The sequence below is a fragment of the Gadus chalcogrammus genome, chromosome 5, assembly GCF_026213295.1.
Source record: "Gadus chalcogrammus isolate NIFS_2021 chromosome 5, NIFS_Gcha_1.0, whole genome shotgun sequence".
Taxonomy (NCBI): Eukaryota; Metazoa; Chordata; class Actinopteri; order Gadiformes; family Gadidae; genus Gadus; species Gadus chalcogrammus.
Window position 1 is genome coordinate 4,424,167 of NC_079416.1, and position 25,485 is coordinate 4,449,651.

A 25,485-nucleotide genomic window follows, 5' to 3' on the forward strand; every position below is an offset into this window, starting at 1 on the left:
TGCATTTTTGGACTGCTGCTATAGTGTCACCTTTGGGCCAATCAGTGTAATATTTACTCTGTTAATCTTGAGTCAGCCTCTACAACTGCAGTAAGTTTCATAAAATGCGTGCGAGCGGTTTAAGCTGAGTAAGTCAGACATAATAATAATAATAAAACTAAATTCCAATAGGTTGCCTTCTCACTTTGTGCTTGGTACCCTAATGAGTGAAGAAAGGGCTGATCCTTCACCATCCTGTATGTACCTAAAGGCCGGGTACACCCAGATAAGCCCACATTTGGGGTGATGATGATGTGAAGAGGCTTAATATTTAAATCCTAATAAAAAAACGCTTGGACAGTGTCGTCCACTCTACTCCAGACCTGCAAACTCCTCAGAGTAAAAAAGGTGACAGTGTCGGGGGGGGGGGGGGAATCATCGGTCCAAGGACTGATCGGTGTTTCGTGATGTACGGCTACTCGAATTCTGAGCTACCCTGGGCGGGATTTAGCGTGAATATTCATTACAGAGGTTGTAGCACACAATACAATGGAAAGATTTCAAATGACAGACTTGGATGCAAAATGTAGCCCTTTGTTATGCAGAAATTTGCTGTTGGTGTATTAGCCTAGGACAACACCCTTGCCAGATTATTTATCTAAATAGCCCTATGTTGTTAGAATTTACTAGCTTTATGATCAAGCAAACAAATAGCTGTTGTTTTTGCTCCAAAAAGCTTGACTTACCTCGATTTTAACATAAGATAGTTCCTTCAAATTAGGGCTGTACGGTATGGACTAAAATGTAGGCCTATATCACTGTATGATTTGCGGCATAGACGGTAACGGTATTATGTTAATTGTATATTCTAATTTCGATATAAATGCTTCTGAAGGGGTAAAATACTGGTAAGTAAAACTGCATAAAAAAAAAAATCTTTTCTCAAGTTACATCCATCTCTGAAAAACACTAATATTTAATAGTATGGAATTGTTTCTCCACTTGCTGTATAGTTTTGGCATCTCAATTTGGCTGAAGTGTGTGCGGGCACGTAACGCGTACCTGGGATCGAGTGTTTTGACCATCTCTTTAAAGTCCTTTCTAACGACATTTTGAAAGGGAACCATGTCCTTACACAGGTAAACAGCAACAGGGTTTGTTATCTCGTTCCACCGCTGGCATTTTGTCGTAAGGAATGGCTTTCAAAATGCCTGCGGAAGCAATGTCTGATTACAGAGACAGCTTGCCGCTACCAGCATCTGTCTCGTACGGTATGGAATGAGAGATTGTGAAGGGACTATTACGCAGGCGCGCTTGCTTCGCGCCTGCGTGCTTGCGCAATAGCATACTGGCTGAGAAGGCATTATCGCTGTCAAATCTGTCCCTTGGAAAAGTAACGTGGCGCCGAATTGAAAAAGGAACTATGTTTCGTTACTATATTTTCAGTAGTTGCGTGTAACTTCCCCCAAATTGACCAAGAAAATGGCGATTGTCGCCGAAAAGCAACAAGTTTGCAGGTGTGCTACTCACTCGGCATCCTCGGACCGCCATCCGGCCCCCTGGAAAGTGGGGGGTAGAAATCATGGGGCAGGGGCCCATGGGGGCCCCGGCGAGGGAAGGGAGGTCCAGGAGGTCCGGGAGGGCCGGCGTCTCCCCCCATGCGGCCCTCGACCTCAGGCCTCAGCTCAGCAAGACGGGGCTGATCTGGGATCACCACAACATACTTTATTACTCTTTATTCTCATACTAAAGGACTAGGAATTCAATAAGCATCACATTAAACATTAGTTAAGAAGACACACAAGTTCATTCTGAGAGGACAAATGTGTGCGCACAAAGCATGAGGATGCAGCTATGTGCTGTCTCTACTCATGGATCACACAACGATGAGCTCCAGAGGCTTTGATCCACCCTAAACCACAGGGGAAGGCATCAGAAAGAATGTTTCACGCATTTATTGAGGGGCGTTCTCGGTTTGCGCGAATACTCCCCCTGGCTCGGACTTAGATTTTTCTAGTTTAGCAGACGTAAAACATGTATCAATACATCATATAACAGTGTAAAGCAAAGGGAAAAGTCAAAACCGCATGATAGCACCCCTTACAAGGTGTTTAATAAAGCAACAATATTGGGCGAACCATAGTCCCAATTTTAACCACTGCTTATCTAAACAGAATACTTTTAGTGACTGTGTCGTTTCCTTTCGTCTACAGTGCGAAAAAAAATCAAAGATTAAGGTGGAACATCGCGGGAGACTTACTGTCCATGGGCATGGGGGGTCCCGAGGGTCCAAGTGCGGCTGGGTGGCCCCTGGGGGGCCCTAGCGGCATGGGTCCGGGCGGTCCGGAGTGCAGGAGATGGGGGGGTGGGAGGCCCATGGGCGGGGGTCTCCGGTACATGGGGGGCCCGGGATCTGGGAACATGTATCCTAAAGAAGAGAAGGGAGTGTTGGAGGGAGAGAGAGATAGGGAAAAGGAAATCATTTCAATATCAACCCGTTTGTAATGGCTGAAAGTAAGGTCTCTCTCTCTCTATATACACGCATATAACGATTTTTGCGCTGCCAAAAATGCCCAATTTATACCCGCCTTTTTCCCAGCATGGTCCACCCTCTGTGACGAGGGGGGATTATACCACCTCGGTTATACACTGGCAAGACAGTGAAATTGCAGGGCGTGCCAAGCATTTTTACACTTGTAAAAATGCCTAATGTTAAAGAACCAGGGAACCAAATAACACTTACTGTTTTGGTTTAAATGGGGTCATGTGTCTTATATCAACATATTCATCTCTGCCATTTCATCACTGTTACTGAAATAAGTCCCCAATTGAGAGAAAAATCTCCCCAAAACACTATTTGATGGTTCCGCTCTGCTGCGGTGGCAGGTGGCGTCTGTTCCTGACGTCAGACTACCTATACCCAGAGGTAGTCTGACCTAACGGCTAAGGGGCGCAGGTGGCACGGCGTTTGTGGACGTGTGGAGCTCTGTCTGTGAAGTTCTTCAGCTTAATATGGATGTGTGTGTGTGGATGTGTGTTAATATGGATGTGTGTGTGGATGTGTGTTAATATGGATGTGTGTGTGTGTGGATGTGTGGAGCTCTGACAGCGTGGTGTGTTTGGAGCTCACTGGCTCTTCAAACACAAAATGATAAAAGTGAAGGTTTTAAAAAACCTAACCTTAATAGACGGTGACACGTATCATAGTATCGCTGGATATCGCAAAACAAGTCCAAACCCTCTACACTGGCATTTGGTATGCCCGTACGCAGAATACAGGCGCAAGGTTTGCATAAAAATGAACCACCATTCTGGGTCGTACTGGCAATATTTTGACATGATCCATTGGGACAAAGGAAGCAGTGCATTGTGGGTGGAAGTGGAGCAGGTTGGATATTTTTTGAATGCTCTCCGACGCACGCACCTGGGGGTCCGAGGTGCCCGGGAGGCGGGGGCGGGCCCCGGCGGTCCCTCTCCCATGTGGGAGAGTTGGAGCCATCAGAATGCGGACCACCGCTCCGCTCCATCAGCTCCCTCCCACCACCAGGGGGCTCTAGTGGGACACGAGGCACTGGGAGCAGACAGAGGAGGCACCGGTTAAAAACAGAACAAGAAAGACACAGAGACAGAAGCAGCGAGAGAGACAGAGACAGAAACAGAAACACAGAGAGAGACAGAGACAGAAACACAGAGTTTGAAGAGAGTACAGTGCCAGCTGTGTAACTGTGTGAGAGTGTGTTAACCTCTGGGAGACAATCTGGAACAGGGTCCTTCCATCAGAGTGGGGGGAGACAGGAAGGGCCTGGTCTCTGAGGGAGGGCGACCCAGAGGGGAGGGGCCGTAAGGGGATCGCTCACCTGGAGACACAGGGAGAGAGAGCAGAGGGACAGAGGTAAGGAGGAGACTGGGCTACTGAGAGCTTTACAGCCAGGTTACTCAAAGTGGGGGCCGTACCGCATGTTCAGTGGTGCCGCGGAAGGGTCCAAGGCTTGATCATTCAATGACATCAAATAAAACGCCATAATATCAATTTCAACATTATTTTGTAATGTTAAATTGCTTTGAAGTGAAACCAGCATTAATTAAAATGTTATTTGTAGAACAAACAACATCCCAGTTCATTGTTGATTCAGGGCGTAACGTCAACCATTATCCGTACTGTCAGCAGATTGCGGAGGGCAGGTAGGTACAACGGATACGTTTTAAAGAGAGTGCATCCGTCACGTTAAAATTGTACCGGGGGCGAAAATTGTACCGGCCTACGTCATCGTTTGTTTACATCCTGACAACCTGCCCGGCAACAGACGACGCGATGCAGAAAACATGTTTCCAAACGACGAAATAACATAATACAGATAGCGGATCGCTATCTGTATTATGATAGATAGCGATAACACTTGTTTTTACTTTATATTTGTATTGTATTTAATTGTTTAATCGAAACAATAAAAAAATTTGCCCGCAAAACGGCCGATCGCGTCAAATGACAAATGTTTCGCCCGCAAAACGGGCGATCGCATCAAATGACGTAGGAGGGTTCTTGAAACATAATACAGATTGCCCGTTTCGCGGGCAATTTTTTTTATTGTTTCGATTAAACAATTAAATACAATACAAATATAAAGTAAAAACAAGTGTTATCGCTATCTATCATAATACAGATAGAGATCCGCTATCTGTATTATGTTATTTCGTCGTTTGGAAACATGTTTTCTGCATCGCGTCGTCTGTTGCCGGGCAGGTTGTCAGGTTGTCAGGATGTAAACAAACGATGACGTAAGCCGGTACAATTTTCGCCCCCGGTACAATTTTAACGTGACACATCCACCTCCACATGTAGAGGCAGATGAAATTTGTTTATTATTTATTTTTTCCCAAATTCAGTTTTTTTCCATTTAGTTGTTGGTCGAACACACAGGGCCAGTGAGTTTATGGGACGCTGCTGTCATTATCGGGCAACGCTCCTCCCTGTTGCAATGCTGCGCTAGAAACAAGCTTAACTTCTCGTCTTGACTCTTGCACTACAGTAGATCTGGTGTTTTAAGGAGGCATGTTCTGTTAACACAGAGCTGTTCCTTGTTCTTCACATGGGCTTTAGTTCTTAAGAGGTCATCACAGGTATTTTTAATTGTCCCTCAATAGTAAGTTCACACAATTTGCTTGAAATGCAGTCAGAGACAGGTACATGTGTCGCATTAAATTGATGAGTTGTGCGGACAACAAGTATCATTATATTTTGTGAACTTTATGTTGAAAGTTTGTTGCTGATATTTTTTGTTAATACCAGCCAATTTCCCAAAGGTCTTTAGAAAATTCTAGAGGATTTATTATTTACATTATGGGAGGCATAAATACGAATATTTCTGGCTGTGATAGAGTTGTGACTGAGGTACAGACATTTTATGCACTTTAGTTGAAGGCCTATTCCTAATATATCTGTTCATACTCTGTTCACTGGTTTTTCAAGCACTATAAAATGAATTGAATTAAAGAGCTAATTTGAATAAAAAACAAAAATTAGATAAACATCACCTTCTCACATTAATGACTATTAGTAAAAGCCGTAATGGCCTATCCAACATTTCACAAGTGTGTGTGTGTGTGTGTGTGTGTGTGTGTGTGTGTGTGTGTGTGTGTGTGTGTGTGTGTGTGTGTGTGTGTGTGTGTGTGTGTGTGTGTGTGTGTGTGTGTGTGTGTGTGTGTGTGCGCGCGCGCGCGCCAACCTCTGAAAGGCAGTGGTCTAGCCAGGCTGTCCAAAGCATAGGGGTCCTTGTCGATGCTGTCCAGTTTAAACTGCGTATCTGTCAGCCTGCAAACAATCATACACAGAGTTCACCACACGTCAACTGAAGTGTTATGTTCCTCAGGGTCGGCCTGGCAACAGCGGCTCTCTCCCGACATCCATTTGGTCAGTAAAGAGGCAAGAGAGTTTGGACAAGAACGGGGTATGTAAACTATGGGCTAGACAAAAAAAGTTAGATGACATTCAGACCAAAATGTCCGTGTTGCAACAGAAAGGCTTAAGAGAGAGAACGGCAATTGGCAAAAATAAAACATTCAATGAATAAATAAAAACAGAGGAATCAGGTCACAAAGGACAGAAATAATAAAAGGCCTATTGACAGACACGATGAAAGACGGTGACATACTTCTGTCGGAGCAGAGTGTTCTCTCTCCGGATGTCGGCCAGGTCTCGCTCTGCGGAACGCGCTGCCAACTGAGAGAGACACAAGGATCAGTGACTGGAACAGGTTTATGTGTATCAACTCCAAAGATTCTCTCTAAGGCCCAATCCCAATCCCATTTCTACCCCTTCCCCTTACCCCTTACCCTAGTTTTGAAGGGGGAAGGGGTAAGGGGAAGGCGTAAGGGGTAGAAATGGGATTGGGCCTTAAAGAGCCAACGAAGAGGTAAAAACCCGATGTATTTACTTTCTCTAACCCTTTCTCCCCACAATAGAATGGGAATGCTCAATGCCTCAACGCAGACGTTGGGACCTCTATAGGAGCAGAGGGGGAATGCAGGATCCAACAGAAAGTTCAGCTTTTGGGACATGTACTATATATCGCTACGGCGTGTGTGCCACTTTTCATATACAACATCGCTCAATATATCGCCCATACCGGCAGTACTAAAAAAGTTTCTGCCGTTCTTGAACGGTAACTGCCGTTCCCAACAATGGTATGTGACACCAGCACGGCCCGCCTCCTCCGTATAATTTCAAGACAAGTATTGCCTTAAATGTAAAGCTATATATATTTGGTCTTTATTGACATTATATCACAACATAACGCTGTGAATAAAGGGATTTATACGTTATTCTCGTCCGATCTGATGTTAGGATATTTGCGATCTGTTTGTTGTTGCTTTTGAAATGACAGATGCTTTTGAAAACAGCGGGACTGGCTCCGATGGCGGTAGTTAGCCTAGCCACCTAAACAGGTCTGTTTCGGTGGCTATAGGTAGAGCATAGTCTATTGCTAGATGGTATACTGAAAACGGTCAAACCGCGGAGTGTGGATTGATGTACACTCCAAGTCTTGAAATTATACGGAGGAGGCGGGCCGTGCTGGTGCCACATACCATTGTTGGGAACGGCAGTTACCGTTCGAGAACGGCAGTTACCGTTCCTGAACGGCATATGCCATGGTATGTCAGTGGTCGCGGTGCCACGTGCTACAGGCCAATAAACGATCTCGGCCTCGGTCTCACCATATTCCAGCTAAAAATGTAAGCAACTAAGATTGAAAATGGTACGCTTCTGGTAAGTGTACGTATTTGTAAGGCGATGTTGATTGCAGACGATAAGGAACGCTTGGTACTGACCCAGTTATTGTGAGCCTTCTTCTCGTGAGAGGAGATCTGAGTCTGGTACGACTGCTTGGTCTTTCCCAGCTCTTCCTCCATGTTCTCAGCCTGCTGCCTGGGGGCCAAACAATACTGGACGTTAAACTCAGACCCAAGCACCTGCCTTCATCATCACGGTGCATGGGTGGTTGCGTGTATCTTCCTCAAAAGGTTAAATGTCAGGAGGTGTTCACTTCATGATGTGTACAACAAAAGAAGAGCAAACACAAATGAGTATAACTGAGGCTTAAATCCTAAAGGTTTTGGTATGTTAAACTTGATAAATGACTAAAACAATTCATCATTTGATCATTTGTAACAATCTTTTCTAAGTTTCAATCAATCTTGCTTTGGTGCAAAAGCCTGAGAGGCGGGTAGAAGTTGCCGCTACACAGTTGAACTACCGTACTTGGGCTCAGTGAGCATGCCTGTCTTCACCTGGCCGATGCTGATGACATAATTTCAGGGGTGCTGTCACGTTAAAATTGTACCGGGGGCGAAAATTGTACCGGCCTACGTCATCGTTTGTTTACATCCTGACAACCTGACAACCTGCCCGGCAACAGACGACGCTATGCAGAAAACATGTTTCCAAACGACGAAATAACATAATACAGATAGCGGATCGCTATCTGTATTATGATAGATAGCCATAACACTTGTTTTTACTTTATATTTGTATTGTATTTAATTGTCGCCCGTTTCGCGATCGCCCGCAAAACGGGCGATCGCGTCAAATGACGCGTCAAATCACGTAGGAAGTTTCTTGAACATTCTAGACTATGAAACCTGCTTCAAACACTCAGTTTACTAGCTAAATTCGATTAAACAATTCAATACAATACAAATATAAAGTAAAAACAAGTGTTATCTAGCGATCCGTTATCTGTATTAGGTTTCAAGAACCCTCCTACGTCATTTGACGCAATCGCCCGTTTCGCGGGCAAAACATTTGTCATTTGACGCGATCGCCCGTTTTGCGGGCAATTTTTTTTATTGTTTCGATGAAACAATTAAGTACAATACAAATATAAAGTAAAAACAAGTGTTATCGCTATCTATCATAATACAGATAGCGATCCGCTATCTGTATTATGTTATTTCGTCGTTTGGAAACATGTTTTCTGCATAGCGTCGTCTGTTGCCGGGCAGGTTGTCAGGTTGTCAGGATGTAAACAAACGATGACGTAGGCCGGTACAATTTTCGCCCCCGGTACAATTTTAACGTGACAGTGCCCTTAGGTTTGCCTAGGGTTGTTTTAGCTGAACTCTAGGGGGAAAGCCCAGCTCAAATATTCTCCCATTTCACGCTTTTTTAGCCCAGTCTGCTCTGATTGGTCAGCCCAAAGAGTTTGACCATTCGCAACAGAGAAGGCCTCTGTTGTGATTGGTCGAACGCTTTGATTGTGTGTCAACAAATCCACACCCCTGAGAAGTTGTAAACATTGTGGGTAGCCGGGAGGGGCGACTTCTGCAATTCTGCAATGCCCACTGTAAGCTGTTTCACGCCTTATTGATTTTTTTCGAGCTTAGCAGACGTAAAACATGCATACATACGTCATATTACAAAAAAGCATAACATCACCACTTTAAGACTTTGGCTCCCACAAATTGAATATAGCATATTCAAAAGGAGATTTTCTTTTACCTGTAGTTGTCTAGTTCCTCCATGGCCAAAGATATATTCTTATCTGCTTTGTTCAGCTTCTCCTCCTTCTGCAGGCGCTCCTTCTCTTCCACCGTTAACAGTCTGAAGACACACACACACACACACATGAAACACCTCCCCTCTGGAAGCATGTACAGCTGTGGACATCAACTCCCGTCGTCAGTGGATAAAGTATATAGTGTGTTTATATATGCATCATTCAAAAGTTTTCAAAAAACAGTTTTCAGCTGTGCTAACATAATTGCACAAGGGTTTTGTAATCATCCATTAATTAGCCTTTTAACACGATTAGCTAAACAATGTACAACTAGAACACAGGAGTGATGTTTGCTGGAAATGGGTCTCTATACTGAGCTGTAGATCAGCCATTTCCAACTAGAATAGTCATTTACCACACTAACAATGTCTACAGTCTCTAAACATTCTTTCATTTCGTTTAATTTAATGATATCTTCATTGAAGAAAACGGTGATGTATATGGCCGTGTGTGAGTGTACCTGTGCAGTTTCAGCTCGTTCTCTTGGTACATCTCTGTCATGATCAGCAGTTTCTGCTGCAGCCGTTGGACCTGAGACAGCGTGGTGAGAAATTAGTCAACAAGGCACCGTGGAGGTCCACCATTGGAGGTGTATCACACAGATAACACATTGAAGTAGCTCAGTGAGGTTCTAAGACTTATGAGCGATGGCCAGCAGATACCAAGTTGTACAATTGAAGTTGGTCAATAAGTTAGCTAAGCTTCTGAAGGTCCCACCTGCTCGGTGTAATGCTCCGCCTGTGTCTGCAGTGTGGTCCGCTCCTCCTCTAGCCCCTTGATGCCCTCTAGAGAGAGACAGACACCGTGATCCGGACACATTCAACTCATTTGATGAGAACCATTGTTTTAGAAACAAGCCATGTTTAAGCAGTCAACCGATTTATACATTGAGGGTCCCATTGGGATAGTGGGAAAGAGTTTTTAAATTATTTTTAGAACTCACGTTGGAGTTCTTCTTTAGCTTGGATTTCATCGTTCAGCTTGGCAAACGTTCTGTCCTTATCTTCATCCATTGATTTGAGGTCTGCATTCAACTACACAAAGAAGAAAAACAAAATAAACAAAAGATAGAATCCAAGTTCCATAGAATACAAATATAATGCAGCAATAGCAATTTAATCAATCGTAATTAACACCTTTGCAGCATAAATTAGCTTCTGGACTTTCTGAAGGTGCCTCTCCTTCTCATCCCCGTTGGACTCGTCTCTCTCTCCTTCGTCGTCCTGCTCCAGGTCAGAGTCCAACGCCTTCATGCTCAGCAGACGATCTGTCAGGTACTGGGGGGGAGGGGTATGCAGCAGACAGGGGTTTAGTTTAGATGTGGCCCATCGGCCGTCGACTGTAGGTCCACTTCATCAGAGACTAAGAGATCCATTAGATTGTGGCCGTCGACTACACAGGTCCTTTTACTGTTTCCCTTGCAGGAACAATTGATTGAAGACTGATTCAAAGGGATACATGTGGTGGCACCGTTTATAAACTTTCAGACCGTTCAGACCTTTCAAAAAATGAATAAAAGATAATCTTTGGTTTGTTGTGCTGCAGCCGAGGATAAACAATCCTTGGTATATAACTAAATAAAATCACAAAGACCAGGGACAGGGTCAGGGTCAGGTTCATTTAATTGGACCCATGAATAACATGGATAACCAATTGAGTCCACATCTAAAAGTGGAGAAATACGCTCAGGCACCATATACCACATAGGCCACATCTCTACACAACCAATCAAGCCTTAATCCCAGTGACAGGGTGGCCAGTACCTTGATGCGATGGTCCTTGGTGTCTACGTCCTGCTGCATCCCTGTGTGGGCGGCCTCACACCTCCTCATCTCGTCCTCCAGCTCACTCACGCGCTCCACCCAGCCCTCCATCTGCTCACTCAACTACAAAGGTTGGGGAGCAAAAAGGGCAGATCTCAGCATCATCATATTTTCCCACCAGGCGCAGTAGTGGTCTTATGGTGCTCCTGCTTGAACCTGTGATCCAGCAGTCACAGGAACTGTGTCCTCTTCATCAACATTATCCTGGCCTGCTGAACATCCATGTCCAGCAGCCTATATTGTCCAGTCTACATGCATGACATACATATTTTAGATGTTGTAGGTAGCAGAAGTCACATATTGGGAGGGTATCCGTTATATAGCGCAGCTGTTAGAGAACTTCAAACTCCAGTCCAGGTCACCTTTGACTTGTAATTTTGGGTCAATATGCCTTCTTCTGCCACTCATCCATCTTCTTACCATCTCAGCGGTTAACAGTTGATATTTTCCCTGACGGGGATTTGATTTACTGCAACTAGGATACCCTGTAGCAGAGTGCGACCTACCTGCGTGTTGCTCTCTTGGAGCAGTATGTTCTCCTCTTCGGCTGACTCCAGGTTCCTCTGGAGACGCTCACTGTTCATGTTGTAGATCTTCAGAGTCGTCACAGCCTGAAGAAGAAACAGAAACACACACACACACACACACACACACACACACACACACACACACACACACACACACACACACACACACACACACACACACACACACACACACACACACACACAGGAGTGGATGAGAGCAGACAGGGGTGGCGGAAGGGAAGAGGAGCTTGGACCGGCCATAAGAGGAGAAAAGTGTAATTGAGGGGGGGAGGGGAAGTATCTACCTCTTCTTCTTGGGCCTGGAGTTCCTTGGTTTCTTTTTCACTGGCTTTAATGCTTTCCTCCAGCTCGGCTATCTGGAGGAACGGTGGCATAAAACACGAGCGATGAACACTCTTCTATTGTACAATATTAATTCATTAGGGCAATATTTGTTACACAGATGTCGAGGTAATAATGAATGAGTGATGTTCAAGTCTGCGTATTGTCCGGTCTGCGTGTGCGTGTCCCTACCGTTCTCTCTTGCTGTACCCGATGCTCTCCATGTATTTTCAGTTGCTCTTTCAGAAACTCCAAATCCCTCTCCAAGTCCTGATTTGAACTCTCCAATTGGCTGAACTGGAGCTGGAGAAGGGATAGAAATACAAAATGGGAATGAAAAGAGTCAGTGAAAGGTTAAACAATGACATATACTTATAAGAATATAAGTATTTTTACATGCCAATACAAATTCTTAAGATTGCTTGTTATAGCTTTCTTGTTAAGAATTAATGTACTACTGTCTCAACAGCAAGCTTTACTGTTTTCATGGTAATGACAATGTCAAAGACATAGGCCACATATCGCAGAAAAATACAGTGAATTAAGAAAAAACTTTGCAACTCTTCTTGTCAAACTAAGGCTTTACATTAGTAACGCCCTGACCCAGCAGTCAACACAGTGCCTAGCATAAATATGAGCTAAAAACATACATGTCCATGAACATTAACGTGTCAATACACTAAATAGACCCACATTAAAGAGAAATGCACCTGCTGCCAGTAAATACGGTGATACAATAAACGTAGGTAAAAGGAAATAAATAATAACAACAGCAGTCGAGTAGTTTCAGCATATCCTCTGTCGAAGTGAAATTCAAACTACCGTTTTTAACACACTTGGTTAAGTTCAGACTAACCTCCAGCTGTTCTGCTTTTTCAGTTTGGGCCAAGACACCACTGTCCCTCAGCACACCCTCCAACTCATCATACTGCAACGCACACAGACACAGTAAGCCATTAAGGTTACAGTGTGTAAGATTGAGCCCCCACCAGTTAGAAGGCAGGAGACTTGCAGCATTAAAAATACGTAATAACAGTGTTCTGTCCATTCTTATCTGGCTGTGCTACTGCATGATGAAAACCCGTTGCCCAGCCGGCTGGAGTGGGAGGGGTTTTGGGAGTGTCGATTGTACGTTTCTTGTAACCCAAGTGAGGTACGGGCTAGCCCACGTTTTATATTTGTAGAACATATCAGCTACACGATGTGATCTTATGATAACATTATTGAAATCACTATCGATCAATAGTGACGACAGATATGTCCAGGTAATATTAAGCTACAAACTAGTGGACATGGGACATATTGAGCCTTTAGCTGTCGGCCTCCACCATGCCATAGTCAGCTCTATGCTTGTTCTCGGGGAATACTCATTTCAATAGAATGTGACCATTTAGCCTTTAAGGGATTTATAGGAAATAATTGTTAGTCTTTGGCTCTGATTTGACTATTATATAAGGTGTAATCTTGGATCACTTCCACTATGCTACTGGGGGAGATACTCTGCTACTCTGATCCTGGGCCGGAAACCAAAACCTTTTCCACTCTCTTAAATGTTTTTGTCCGGACAGGATGTTTTAGCTTGTCTTCCCACTGGGAAAGACAGAGCTGGCCAAGTTAATGTTCTCTGCACATTATTTGCTTACAGACCCCGGCCTCCAGCAACATCGTTGGTATAAAAAAATACAAAACCAAAGAGTGAAACATCCTGGTCACCCGATTTAAACAAGTCTTTCAGACTTGGGATTATTCATCAAAAGTCTGATTTGCGAGACTATATAACATTATTTTACTAAGACAAAGCCATTGATTATAGTGGATAGTCACACGTGAAAATAGAACCATTATGCAGTAAATACCTCTGTCTGGACCTTGCTGACAGCCTCCAGGACTTTACACTTGTCATTCAGCAGGTCTGCTATGTGCATTGCCACACGCCTCTCTTTACCTGGGGGACAGTGCATCATAAAACACGTGTGCGCACGCACACACACACACACACACACACACACACACACACACACACACACACACACACACACACACACACACACACACACACACACACACACACACACACACACACACACACACACACACACACACACACACACACACACAGTGATGGCCAAAGGGGTTTGTAGTATGTAATTAAGGGCCGTTTATACATCTTATAAGGATTAGAACAAGCTATAGGATGGATTTCTTCCAAATGACAATTGTTGTCACCCCTTTTTTTGTGTGCTTTCTGATGCCAGGTAAAAAATGGTTGATTCTGACCTCAACAAACCCCCAGCAGAAGGATAAAAAGACCAATCAGATCCAACAAAACCTTTTGCTCCCCCCTTTAAAGATTTTTTCATAAACATACACCTAGGGCCCTATCTTGCATCCGGCACAAGTGACTTAGTCACTGGCGCATGTGTCGTTGCTAGTTTACAACTGGCGCAGAGCGTTCTTTTCCCACCAGCGCCGGTAAATTAGGGATTGATCATGCGCCCCAAGGGGCGGTTCGGCGGAAGGAGGAGGTGTGTTCTGGCGCAAACGGTATTTTGCCGTCTCTGAATACCATTGCGCTACTGACCAGGAAATACCTGGTTTAAAGTCAGTGGCGCGTTGTTCAGATGCTATTTTAAGGGCGCAAGCATACATGCGCATGCGATGCATACGGATTGCTTGTGCACCTCGCGCATACACTTTGCTTCTCTCATCTACCTAGCCGCACATTCTTGGTAAATTATTTGGGAAAGAACAGCTGATGCAGCGGTAATAAGTTGTACTTTTAAATCAATGCATCTGCAAACACGTACAGCAAACACATATTTTCTTGACACAGACATCGTAGGCCTACATGCCCATAACTTTTAGGATTGATGAGTTTGCCTATTTGATCGTGAAAAACATTGTTTTACCGCGAGTGAGTGTTAAAAAGAATGAATGAATGCGGGCGCGCGTGTGTGCTCTGTTTAAACACACGCAAACTAAACACTCTCATCATCATCTCATCTTCGTCCGCTTATCCGGGGTCGGGTCGCGGGGGGAGCAGCTCAAGCAGGGGGCCCCAGACTTCCCTTTCCCGGGCCACATTGACCAGCTCTGACTGGGGGATCCCGAGGCGTTCCCAAGCCAGTGTTGAGATATAATCTCTATCTCTCCACCTAGTCCTGGGTCTTCCCCGAGGTCTCCTCCCCACTGGACGTGCCTGAAACACCTCCCAAGGAAGGCGCCCAGTGGGCATCGTTACCAGATGCCCCAACCACCTCAGCTGACTCCTTTCTAAGTAAAGGAGCAGCGGCTCTAAACCGAGTTCCTCACGGATGGCTGAGCTTCTCACCCTATCCCTAAGGGAGACGCCAGCCACCCTTCTGAGAAAACTCATCTCGGCCGCTTGTACCCGCGATCTCGTCCTTTCGGTCATCACCCAACCCTCATGACCATAGGTGAGGATAGGAACGAAGATCGACCGGTAGATCGAGAGCTTTGCCTTGCGGCTCAGCTCTCTTTTCGGAACAACGGTGCGGTAAAGCGAACGCAATACCGCCCCCGCTGTATTAGTTCCCTCACGCTCCATAGTTCCCTCACTCGCGAACAAGACCCCGAGGTACTTGAACTCCTTCACTTGGGCAAACTAAACACGTAACGCATAATACAATCAATGGCAATGTCTATTACCGCGGGGACACATGCATATTAGGATAGCATACAATACTGATAAGAAACAATGTTTATAATGTATTGCGTACATCATTAAATAGAACCACAGTTACCGCATATCATATGTTATAGCCTATCATCATACGTTTTCTTTGCCGACATTTATTTGAGGACTCGTTGTGGAAGAAAACCCCTTATTCCATGTGTGAATTAGGCCATATTATTTGGCAATAAACTAAGCCATTTGCAAATTCATGTGCATCTGTCTCATCGGAGACTGCAGACGCGCTGTCAAAATATCAACTCGTCCGATTCAAATGCGCTCATGGCTCTTAAAGGGGATGGGAGCTGGCACTCTCATTGGTTTGTTGCACGTTACGCCCAAACCACACCTACGGGTAATTAGGCTGCTTCAGACCAACCCTTTTGACACTTGCGCCGCGGCGCAAGCGTCATTTATCCGCCTGTAAAATAGCGATAGCGCCGTAGAACCGCCCACAAAGCTACTTGCGCTTTGCGCTTCCCACTTGCGTTTCAGACCGTTAAAATAGGGCCCCTAATCTTATATGCATGCAGCCTTGAAATTTTGCAAATAGTATAAGTGAAACCAAACCACAGGTTCACGAAGACTACAACTAAAATGGTCTGTAATTTATAGTGTGGAGACAAGGACTACGATGTCGACGTCAGTAACAGTAGATGACACACAGATGTTTGGAAACCTTATTTTTACAGTGTCTAAGTCTACAGTGCAGAGCAAACACAACAGACTAGTTATTTTGGCTGTCAAGAAAGTGATCACGCACAGTTTCCGATATCAACTGTTACCGACAGTTGAGTGTGTTTTAATACTCTCAACGATATGTTTGACGTCATGTGCAACGATATGCATCGCCTCATGCAGTTTACCTACCTCGATACATTCTGCTTTTGACCTGGGTAAGTGGAGAAATAAGACATGACAAGTTAGCAAATTATACAATTGATTGGATGTGGATGTAAGTGATTATTGAGATTGGCACTAGAGTGCCATGTTGCCATAAACTAGAGCTGGGTTTCGATTCACATTTCAAGAATCGATTCGATTCCGATTTTTAAGTTTCAGAATCGATTTTTTTCCGATTTTCTCCGATTCCATCCGATTCGACCCGATTCTGATCTGATTTCCGATTCGATCCGATTTCGATTCGATCCGGGGGTTAATGTTATTAAAAATGAAAAATGTAATTGAACCGTTTCCTTCACTTCATGACTGTGTAGAGAAGCAACATATTAAAACTAGTATTATATCAATATTAAACAGCAAATCTTACAAGTATTGGTAGTTACTGATGGCTGGAAGACTGATGAAAAGGTTAAGGGTCAATCTACCTTCAAGAAAGATAATTCAGGACAATAAATGGAGGACATCATTGAGGTGACTATATCTGCAACAGTGGATTCCCACTGGGACACTAACCAGTGCATTATTATTACGCTTGAAAATAATTAAGAATTCACCCAAAAGCGGTTGCTACCAAAAGCATTTTTATTTTAAAACTGCTCACACTTAATAAACTGAGAAGTACTGAAACTGGAAGTATAAAATGTAAACGTTGAGCATTTTTCTTTAAAGTGCGAACATAAGAACAGAACATTTTAAACTGTAAAAGCACTGAATGGCGTCTATATGAGCATGTTCAAATCTGTTATAAAACCACACTCAAGATTTGTTTTCAAGAATATGCAGCACCCTAAGTGTTCAGGGGAATCCCATGAATATTTTCCATGAATATATAAAATATTAATTTTTTAAAAAATATATATATTTTTTTATTAAAAAAAATCGATCTTTGGACGTACGAATCGATAATCGGTCATTAATATGCGAATCGATTAAAAATCGGAAAAACGATTTTTTCAACACAGCTCTACCATAAACACATTGTTCTATTGTTTGTTTGTAATTTGTTGGGTTTGTTTGTTTGTGTGCATGCACTCACAGAATTACAAAATCGACAGCTGAACATCCATATAGTGACCAGCCCCACCAGGCTGGTGATGATGACTGGTTCCCATGGCACTCCATATAGGTCAGGTCCAGGTCTGATGTCGTCGGGCAGCACCAACACCACCTGGGCGGGGATTGACATTGGAAGCAGCCTGTTGACTCATCCACACTTGACTGCTTGTGTTTGGGTAAATAGACAATTTGGCAACATATCATGAGGCTTGCTGCTTTGTTATACCTATTAACCAGTCAAGTGCATAGTATATATCACATTAATAAGCCTCTTTTTCGGATGTAGTGGCTTAGTATAATAGAGAAACAGGGAGTAGTTGAGCTAAACAGATCTGTGCCATAGCATTTATATAGAAATGAGTGATCATACAAATAAGCCATAGCAAAACGTATTTGGGATGCACTGTATTATTGGTAGTTAAACCATTGTAAAGTAAACTCTTTGAATTGAATATGGGTTAGTTACACTATTAATATAGTAACTTACCAAAATTCATTTATAAACTTGGTTTCAAACGCATAGCTCCATAAAAGTAACAAACACTCAATGATAGTAACACTATATGACAATCATAACATTAAGGAAACCCTTATTGATTATCAATGAAATGCAACCTCAAGGCAGAGGCCCACAACACATTAATCAATCGACAAATTTGGGATCAGACAGAGGTTTACAGATCATCAACATATGTTTTGAATCTAAACATCATCTTTTAACAGCATTTTCCTCATACTCTGACCCTAGAGACTAGCATGGATAGTGGCCATTGAACACTACACTTTACACTTTTCACTGCACTTTACACTTTACTACACATCATTATTTATTATGTCCACTGTTTTAGTTTATGTTATTATTACTTACTTTATTATTGTTATTATTAATTGTGATCTATGCTGCTACTTATTTATTCGTATCTATATTTACTTTATCTTGTATTGTTGCTGCTATGTGGCTGTTGAGGAACCAAGCCTAAGAATTGTACTCGTGTTTAGTTGTACAATAATATGATTCTGATACTGACCCCAGCTGTCATTCGTATCCATTAAACAGAACCAATAACAAGCCCTGACAAACGTGTCCTGTGTCCTCCCTGGTGTAGAGCCTGGCTGCTAACAACCTAGATGTACATGTCTGGATCATATGCGACTAGGACCACCATCACAGCTCAAACTGTAAAGTATAAACAATGACAAGCCGCTCACTGCCAAGTTGTACGTGTACGTGTGAGCTAGCTTAGCTACAGCTAACCAAAAAGTGCCACATACATCCTTCACCCTCGCCACGGCGATGCTGTAGTAAATCTCCGCCGCGGACTGGAAGTCCGACTCTATGCCGGCCAGTTTGTCGCCAGTTGACAGTTCCGCCATCTGTATATTATTTCATTTGAGTTTATATTTATATTATGTTCTGCCGGCACAGTTATAATGAGACTGCTCAGCTCAGCTGTCAACCCGAGCTAGCAGTAGTAACGATGCAGCGTTGCCAGATTTGGCCAATTACCCCGCCCTATCTGACATTGTCAGGTTGGACGGGAAATCGGACCCAATCTGGCAACACAGTAACGACGCAGCACTGACTTCAAAACACCGGACCTCAAGAGTACTGTTTAATGTTGACTCAGAATAGGCGTGAATACAAAAGTATATGCATCGAGTCAAATCTGCGTGACGTATTTAGTAGCACATATTTTGTACACGTTTGAATAAATGAATACTTTTATTTGGAAATAATGCCTTAATTATTGACGCTCCCGCCCCCCCTTGTGATGAAATGGTTTAGTCCACGACACCGATTATAGAAGGCCATACACTGGCACGGACACCCGAAGCAGAAAGTGACACCCGTGCAAACAGGTGTGATCAAACAAGGAATATGATCTATATTCCTTCAACGTGTCAACCTCAATAACTGACCTTTAAGAATAGTTGACACAAAGGCTCTCGTTGAAATGGGGACTGTTTGTCACACGTTACACCCACCAGCTTAACAAGCAAGCTCAAACCCAGCTGACTTAGTTTCTTTAGGCATTAGTTCCATATCAAACTTACCACGTCTGATTCGTTTACATCCATGTAAAAACAACAGCTTAATGGGGCTGATCTTAAGCACACCCACAGACACAAATGGCCACACACACACACACACACACACACACACACACACACACACACACACACACACACACACACACACACACACACACACACACACACACACACACACACACACACACACACACACACACACACACACAGCTTAATGTCGTAAATTCACATGCCCCGATAACTTTCCAGCTGAAAATTTACTTGTGGACACTTTGTTATCAGTCTCTAAGTTAGAGCCCAAATATCGAAGCAAAACTCACCTGCACAATGAGCGTTCTGAGCAGCTCACTCACCGCCAGGAGCTGGAGAATTACATCTTTTGTGGAATGGTGAACAAAATCCATCAACTGCCTTATTACCCCTGCAACCACCAACAGAAAGGTCTTAACAAATGCCACTTTAAAATAATATCATTTGATGACATATCTAAGCCATTCTTGTTATTTCTCGTTGCTTGGGATATTTTACATTTCAGAGGAACAAGATAAGAGATACGATTTAAAACAGTGTCCTCAGAGTGACCAAGTCAGAAACACCATCGTAATTTGCAAAATTTACCCGCCAATTAATTTTACGCTGGATATTCCAGAGCAAAACACTAATGCTAACCCTGGACTGGATCCACAAGCTCGAACCCAACCCATGATTGTCCTTGAGCAAGTGCTTTGTTTGGTCTATTTTTGCATGTTTCAAGTAACAGGGCAGTCATTATTTTAGTTTGAGCATATTGAAAATTCAAAGAAAATGTGTTAATAAATATTTGTCAGCCTATGCTAAGGATTAATTTCTCTACTGTTTTTTTTTTTTTTCAAATGAAGGCCAAATACAGCCCCCAACCCTTGATTTAGTAATGGCTGGTGGTCAATTAAAAAATGATATTAAGATTATTATTTACATTTAGGGCACTTAGCAGACGCTTTTATCCAAAGCTACCTACAATCAGTACATTTGTCAGAAGAAAGAGAAACAACAATCGTTGTAGGTACATAAAATATATTTATAGATAAACATTTACAATTGCTATGTAACTGTATTTTATATGCAATTTCATCTAATTGAGCCAAAATAGATATGCAACAAATTAATTTCTCCTAACCAACCCTTGTGTATTTTGTAGTGTGTTTCTTTAATCTAGTTGTTTGCCTTTCCATTCACATGTCCAATCATTTGTGTGTTCATATTTACCTGGGTGTGTTGGGGTCTTTTCTGATACACTTTCTGTTGATCCTCTTGTCTTTCTTGGCTTTCCCATGGCAGTCTGTTTATCATTTTCTGTCGAGAGACAAGGTGTGCTGATGCAGCTGGCATCATCTGTACCAAAAAGAAAAACATAAACAATGTGAAACAGGGACCAACTACAATATTTTTTTAAATGTCAGAAAAACACCAAGACTAACAGGGAAATAAGGTAAGGGAATGTAGATCTGAATACCTTCATTGTCTGTGTTAACAACCTCTGATTGGCCAATGTTGAGAATTTCTTTAACTCTGGCCAACAGTATTTGAAGTTTCTTCAGGCCAGTGAGCTCTCCAGTTTGTTCTGTATTGTCTTGCCTTTGTGCCAGTTTGCCAACTTGGTAGAGCAAGAGACTTTCCATATCAAGGAGAAGAGACCGGTCATTATCCATGTCTTCACCAGTGCTCTCAGGATTTCTGAGGATAAAATCCACCCACTGCAGTTTGTGTCGACCGAAGAGCTCAGTTAAAAGGGCGGTCTCCTCAACGCTGAAATAGCCTTGGAGGGCCTTGGGTTTTGTCTGAGCTGTCGCTGTGCCTTCTTTAATTGGTACTTCTGGGGCTGGATGTTGAGAGTGTTCCTGGAGCGGAGGCTGTAATGTGTTGGAGGAGACAGGGATGTCGGGTACAACTCCTTTTCCGAGAGTTGTATCCGCAATAAAATGTGTAACTTGTTCAGAAGTCAAAGAACCCTCTGGCTTGAATGTCTTCCCTATGCCACTGCTGTCAGGAATTGGCTTCAAATTATGGTTTTCAGCACTGGGGGTTGGACTGAAGTAACTAAAAGCATTTTTGAACATACCAAAAGCCCCACCAACACTTTCAGGCCTAACTGTATCTTTATCTTCAACGGGAAAGTCAGGTTTCAAAGAATCAACAAAAACAGCCTGCACTGAAGAAACTGCATCATTGTGTGAGGCTGAAATCATACTAATGTCATCACTGTTTGCAACAATGCTATCAGATTGTTCAGTTATGCTTACATCATAATTATCAGAGTTCACATTTTCGCCTTCCTCTACAATTGTTGTGACCTGATCTGTGATAACGCTTTGATGATTAGATTCGGTCATCTCATTTATTGAAGGCTCAGGAAAGGTGGCCACACCTGAATACAGTTGGTCAATATTATCTGGTTGAAATTCGTTTGTGGGACCATAATCTGACTCCTCTTCTCTGTAAAGTTCATCCATGATAATCTGGTCCTGTTTTATACTTTCTGTGGCTCGCACTTTGCTCTCATTATCTCTGATCCAACTCGAATGATTCTTAATAGCTAGATGCAGGCTCTCCGTATTTTCCATTTGCAATTTCTCCACTATTTCAGTGTCTTCATCTCTCTCTTGCATTTCCTTTCCCTCCATTTTTATCACAGTGTCACTAATAGTGTTTTCCACAGTTGTCGATTTGGGATTTTTCGCAATCTCAAATAGAGAAACCAACGGCTCAACACTTTCGTGAAAATTGTCGCTATCAAGGACATCGCCCCCATCAGCTATCTGAGCTTCTGTTACAGGTTGTTCTTCATCAAGCACTGCACCTATCTTAAAATTGTCTAAATGTTCACCGTCTTTATTATCACAACTGCGTTCACGACTCCCTGCCATTGGTGGAGGACCAGAGGGTTGTTCTATGGTATCCATTTTAGTAAACCCATCGACTATTCCAGTATGTATATCATGAGAGGTCAAACTTGTGTCATGAAACTGTGTTGAAGCAAATATTTGTTCCCCTGCTGAATTAGCTGGTGCTACGCCTGGGTTGAGGGTTCCTGTTTCAGTTTTATCCTCCTCATGTTTACCACCATTGCCATTAAATACTGCTTTTACTGATCCTTCATCGGTTTCTAATGAATATTGCCTTAAATCTGGATAATTTCCCTCCTTGGTTTGTTTAGAAACGTTCTCATCTGCCTCCATCGTCTCTCCACCCTTTTCATTGTCATCATAATCATCTTCCTGATCTTGTGACAGGACATTATCCAGTTTAGACAGAAAACTGTCACTTGAGGGATCCGTCTTGGGATCCTTCTTCAACCTGATCTGGAGAGCTTTGACCTCATAAAGATTAGCTCCCTCTGATTCATCATCTGTAATCAACATGCTAATACTATCTGACACATCATCAATGTCACTATTAACATTTAGTGACAATGTGTTTCTCAAATCTGTCTCGATTGGACTTTCCTCTCTACTTTGTTCAAGTGAAAGGTCACTGGTGTTGAACAAAGTATCCTCTTCACTGTTTACTCCTGCTACTAGCACTTTAGTTTTTGTTTCAACTCTTTCTGTTCCCTCTTTATCCTGTCCTAGCTTGGCTTCATCAGTTCCCCGCTGTGCACCATATCCCAGCGATTGTGTCACAGAGGAAGCTAAAGAATTGTCTGCTTCCTCTGCCTTTGCCTCCTCCTCATCTTCTTCTGGGGTGTTCTCATCAGGCACTGCACCTGTCTTAAAAGGGTCTAAATGTACAACGTCTATATTATCACCACTGCGTTCGGGGCTCCCTGGCATTGGTGGAGGACCAGAGGGTTGGTCTATGGTATCCACATTAGGATACCCATCCACTATTCCAGTATGTATATCATGAGAGGTCAAACTTATTTTATTTTCCTCAGATTGTCTTTCAGAGTATCTCAGTGTGTGTTTAGATTTGCCAGCCTCCTTGAGGCTAAGCTGATCGAGGGCTGAGTCAGTCCTCAGCTCTACTGCTTGTTCTACTCGAGTCGCAGCAGAGATAATGTGTGTGTTCATTTCATTCATTTCAGTTTCCTCAGTTTTTCTTGCCACACTGTCAGATAAGGCCTCAAGATGGGAACTATTGAGCTCTTCAGCTTCAAAGGTGAGGTGGAGTCCATCGTCAGTTGCCTGAACTGTCTCTTCTCCATTTCTGGAATTCATGTTATTCCCTTGATTTTGTTGCATTGGATCATGAAACTGTGTAGAAGCAGATATTTGGTCCCCTGCTGTATTAGTTGGTGCTACGCCTGGGTTGAGTATTCCTGTTTCAGTTGTATCCTCCTCATGTTCAGCAGCTTTGCCATCAAACACTGCTTCTACTGACACTTCATCATTTTCACTTTCTAATGAATATTGTGTTAAATCTGGGTCATTTCCGTCCTTGGTTTGTGCAGAAACATCCTCATCTGCTTCCTTCGTCCCTCCCCCCTTTTCATTGTCATCATAATCATCTACCTGATCTAGTGACAGGACATTATCCAGGTCAGACAGAAAGCTGTCACTTGCGGGATCCGTCTTGGGATCCTTTTCCAACCTGATATGGAGAGCTTTGACCTCATCAAGATTAGCTCCCTCTGATTCATTATCTGTCATCAACATGCTAATACTATCTGACACATCATCAATGTCACTATTAACATTGAGCGACAATGTGTCTCTCAAATCGGTCTCGATTGGACTTTCCTCTCTACTTTGTGGAAAGTCAATGGTGTTGGACACACTATCCTCTTCACTGTTTACTCCTGCTACTAGCACTTTAGTTTTTGTTTGAACTCTATAATCTGTCATTATTATTCTCTCACCGGGTTGTTGGTGTGGGAGTGATGATGGTGGTGGTGACAGACAGGTGTCCACGTTGTGGATGTTTGTAGGTTCTCTCATGTCCTGGATCATTTGCGATGGACTGGTCTCTATACTCTGGAGCACTGCATGTTTTTCCATGTCAACATCTTTTTCTTTCCATTCACTTTCCACTGTGCTGTCCATTTTGCCTGCAGTCTTACCAAAGCCTAAAACATCCCCAATCCCAAGGTCATTCCAGGAGTGAGATGGGGAAGGCTTTACATTATTATTTTCAACCTCCTCTTTGTCTGTTTTTGTTTCCTGCCCTGAAACCTGACGGGTAGAACCAAACCCAATCGTGCTTGACAATGAATCTCCGAGCCAATCAAATGTCCCAGGAACAGCCAACTCTTCCTCTTGTTGGTGGCTTTCTAGGTCCAGAGCAAACTTCCTACTCCTAAATGTCTCTTTTCTTTCCTCTTCCTCCACTATTTCAATTTCATGTTTCACACTTTTTTCAGCATTCTCTGTTCCCTCATTTCCATAACCGAACCAGGAATTCATAGTCGAGGTAAAAGCTGATTCGGTACCCCCAATTTCTGTTCCCTCTTCATCCTGTCTTAGCGTGGCTTCATCAGTTTCCCCCTGTTCAACATATCCCAGCCATTGTGTCACGGAGGCAGCTAAAGAATTGTCTCCTTCCTCTGCCTTTGCCTCCTCCTCCTCCTCTTCTTCTGGGGTGTTTTCTATCTCTGCATGCTCTGACCCTCCTTGCATACCCAGGAGTCCTGTCACTGTTGAACCAAACCAGGAGGATGATGATGAGGAAGAAGAGGGAGACCCACCTTGCTCGTTTGGCTCATGCCCGTCTCCACTGCCATCCCCGGGATCCATGTTTTCAAGTGTTCCGGCGGAATCTTCAGTTTCTCTGTGGTTTTCAGACAGCGCGTCTCCGTGGTTTAACTGAGACTGATCTTGTGACATTGAATCCTCTTTGAGTTTGGTGTCGGGACTGCCATGGTTGGCTTCAGAGTTAGGGTTTCCCTGATGGTCATTGTCAACATTGCCATCATCTTCATCCGTCTCCAGTTGGCTTGAGTCCGTGGGATAGCCATTCTCGTCCAGACAAAAGAAGTCAAATTCCTAAATCAGAGGATGAGAAGACATAATATATTAGTTAGGTCCTTGAGTAATGAGAGAAAGATGCAGATGAAGTGCATTTGAGACTTCAAAACATTT

At 43.3% G+C, this 25,485-nt stretch overlaps 1 protein-coding gene across 3 annotated transcripts in view; it reads right to left on the reverse strand.

The window, feature by feature from the left end:
* ctage5 (CTAGE family, member 5) overlaps positions 1-25,485 on the reverse strand; it is a 30,113-nt gene that overhangs the window by 3,346 nt on the left and 1,282 nt on the right. Inside the window, exons 4-26 of one of the 3 annotated variants that reach the window (XM_056590254.1) lie at positions 20,922-25,389; positions 20,675-20,800; positions 19,750-19,850; positions 17,358-17,489; positions 16,289-16,310; positions 13,581-13,669; positions 12,581-12,652; positions 11,917-12,027; positions 11,688-11,759; positions 11,362-11,466; positions 10,796-10,918; positions 10,169-10,309; positions 9,976-10,066; positions 9,750-9,817; positions 9,493-9,563; positions 8,975-9,076; positions 7,306-7,402; positions 6,129-6,196; positions 5,703-5,788; positions 3,723-3,836; positions 3,404-3,550; positions 2,240-2,407; positions 1,510-1,683 (exon numbers count right to left, since the gene is read on the reverse strand). In XM_056590254.1, coding sequence (XP_056446229.1) covers positions 1,510-1,683; positions 2,240-2,407; positions 3,404-3,550; positions 3,723-3,836; positions 5,703-5,788; positions 6,129-6,196; positions 7,306-7,402; positions 8,975-9,076; positions 9,493-9,563; positions 9,750-9,817; positions 9,976-10,066; positions 10,169-10,309; positions 10,796-10,918; positions 11,362-11,466; positions 11,688-11,759; positions 11,917-12,027; positions 12,581-12,652; positions 13,581-13,669; positions 16,289-16,310; positions 17,358-17,489; positions 19,750-19,850; positions 20,675-20,800; positions 20,922-25,389 — 6,748 coding nt within the window. Of the gene's footprint in view, positions 1-1,509; positions 1,684-2,239; positions 2,408-3,403; positions 3,551-3,722; positions 3,837-5,702; positions 5,789-6,128; positions 6,197-7,305; positions 7,403-8,974; positions 9,077-9,492; positions 9,564-9,749; positions 9,818-9,975; positions 10,067-10,168; positions 10,310-10,795; positions 10,919-11,361; positions 11,467-11,687; positions 11,760-11,916; positions 12,028-12,580; positions 12,653-13,580; positions 13,670-16,288; positions 16,311-17,357; positions 17,490-18,649; positions 19,399-19,749; positions 19,851-20,674; positions 20,801-20,921; positions 25,390-25,485 lie in introns of those variants that run through there. The other 2 variants (XM_056590255.1, XM_056590257.1) reach the window with 2 other exon arrangements.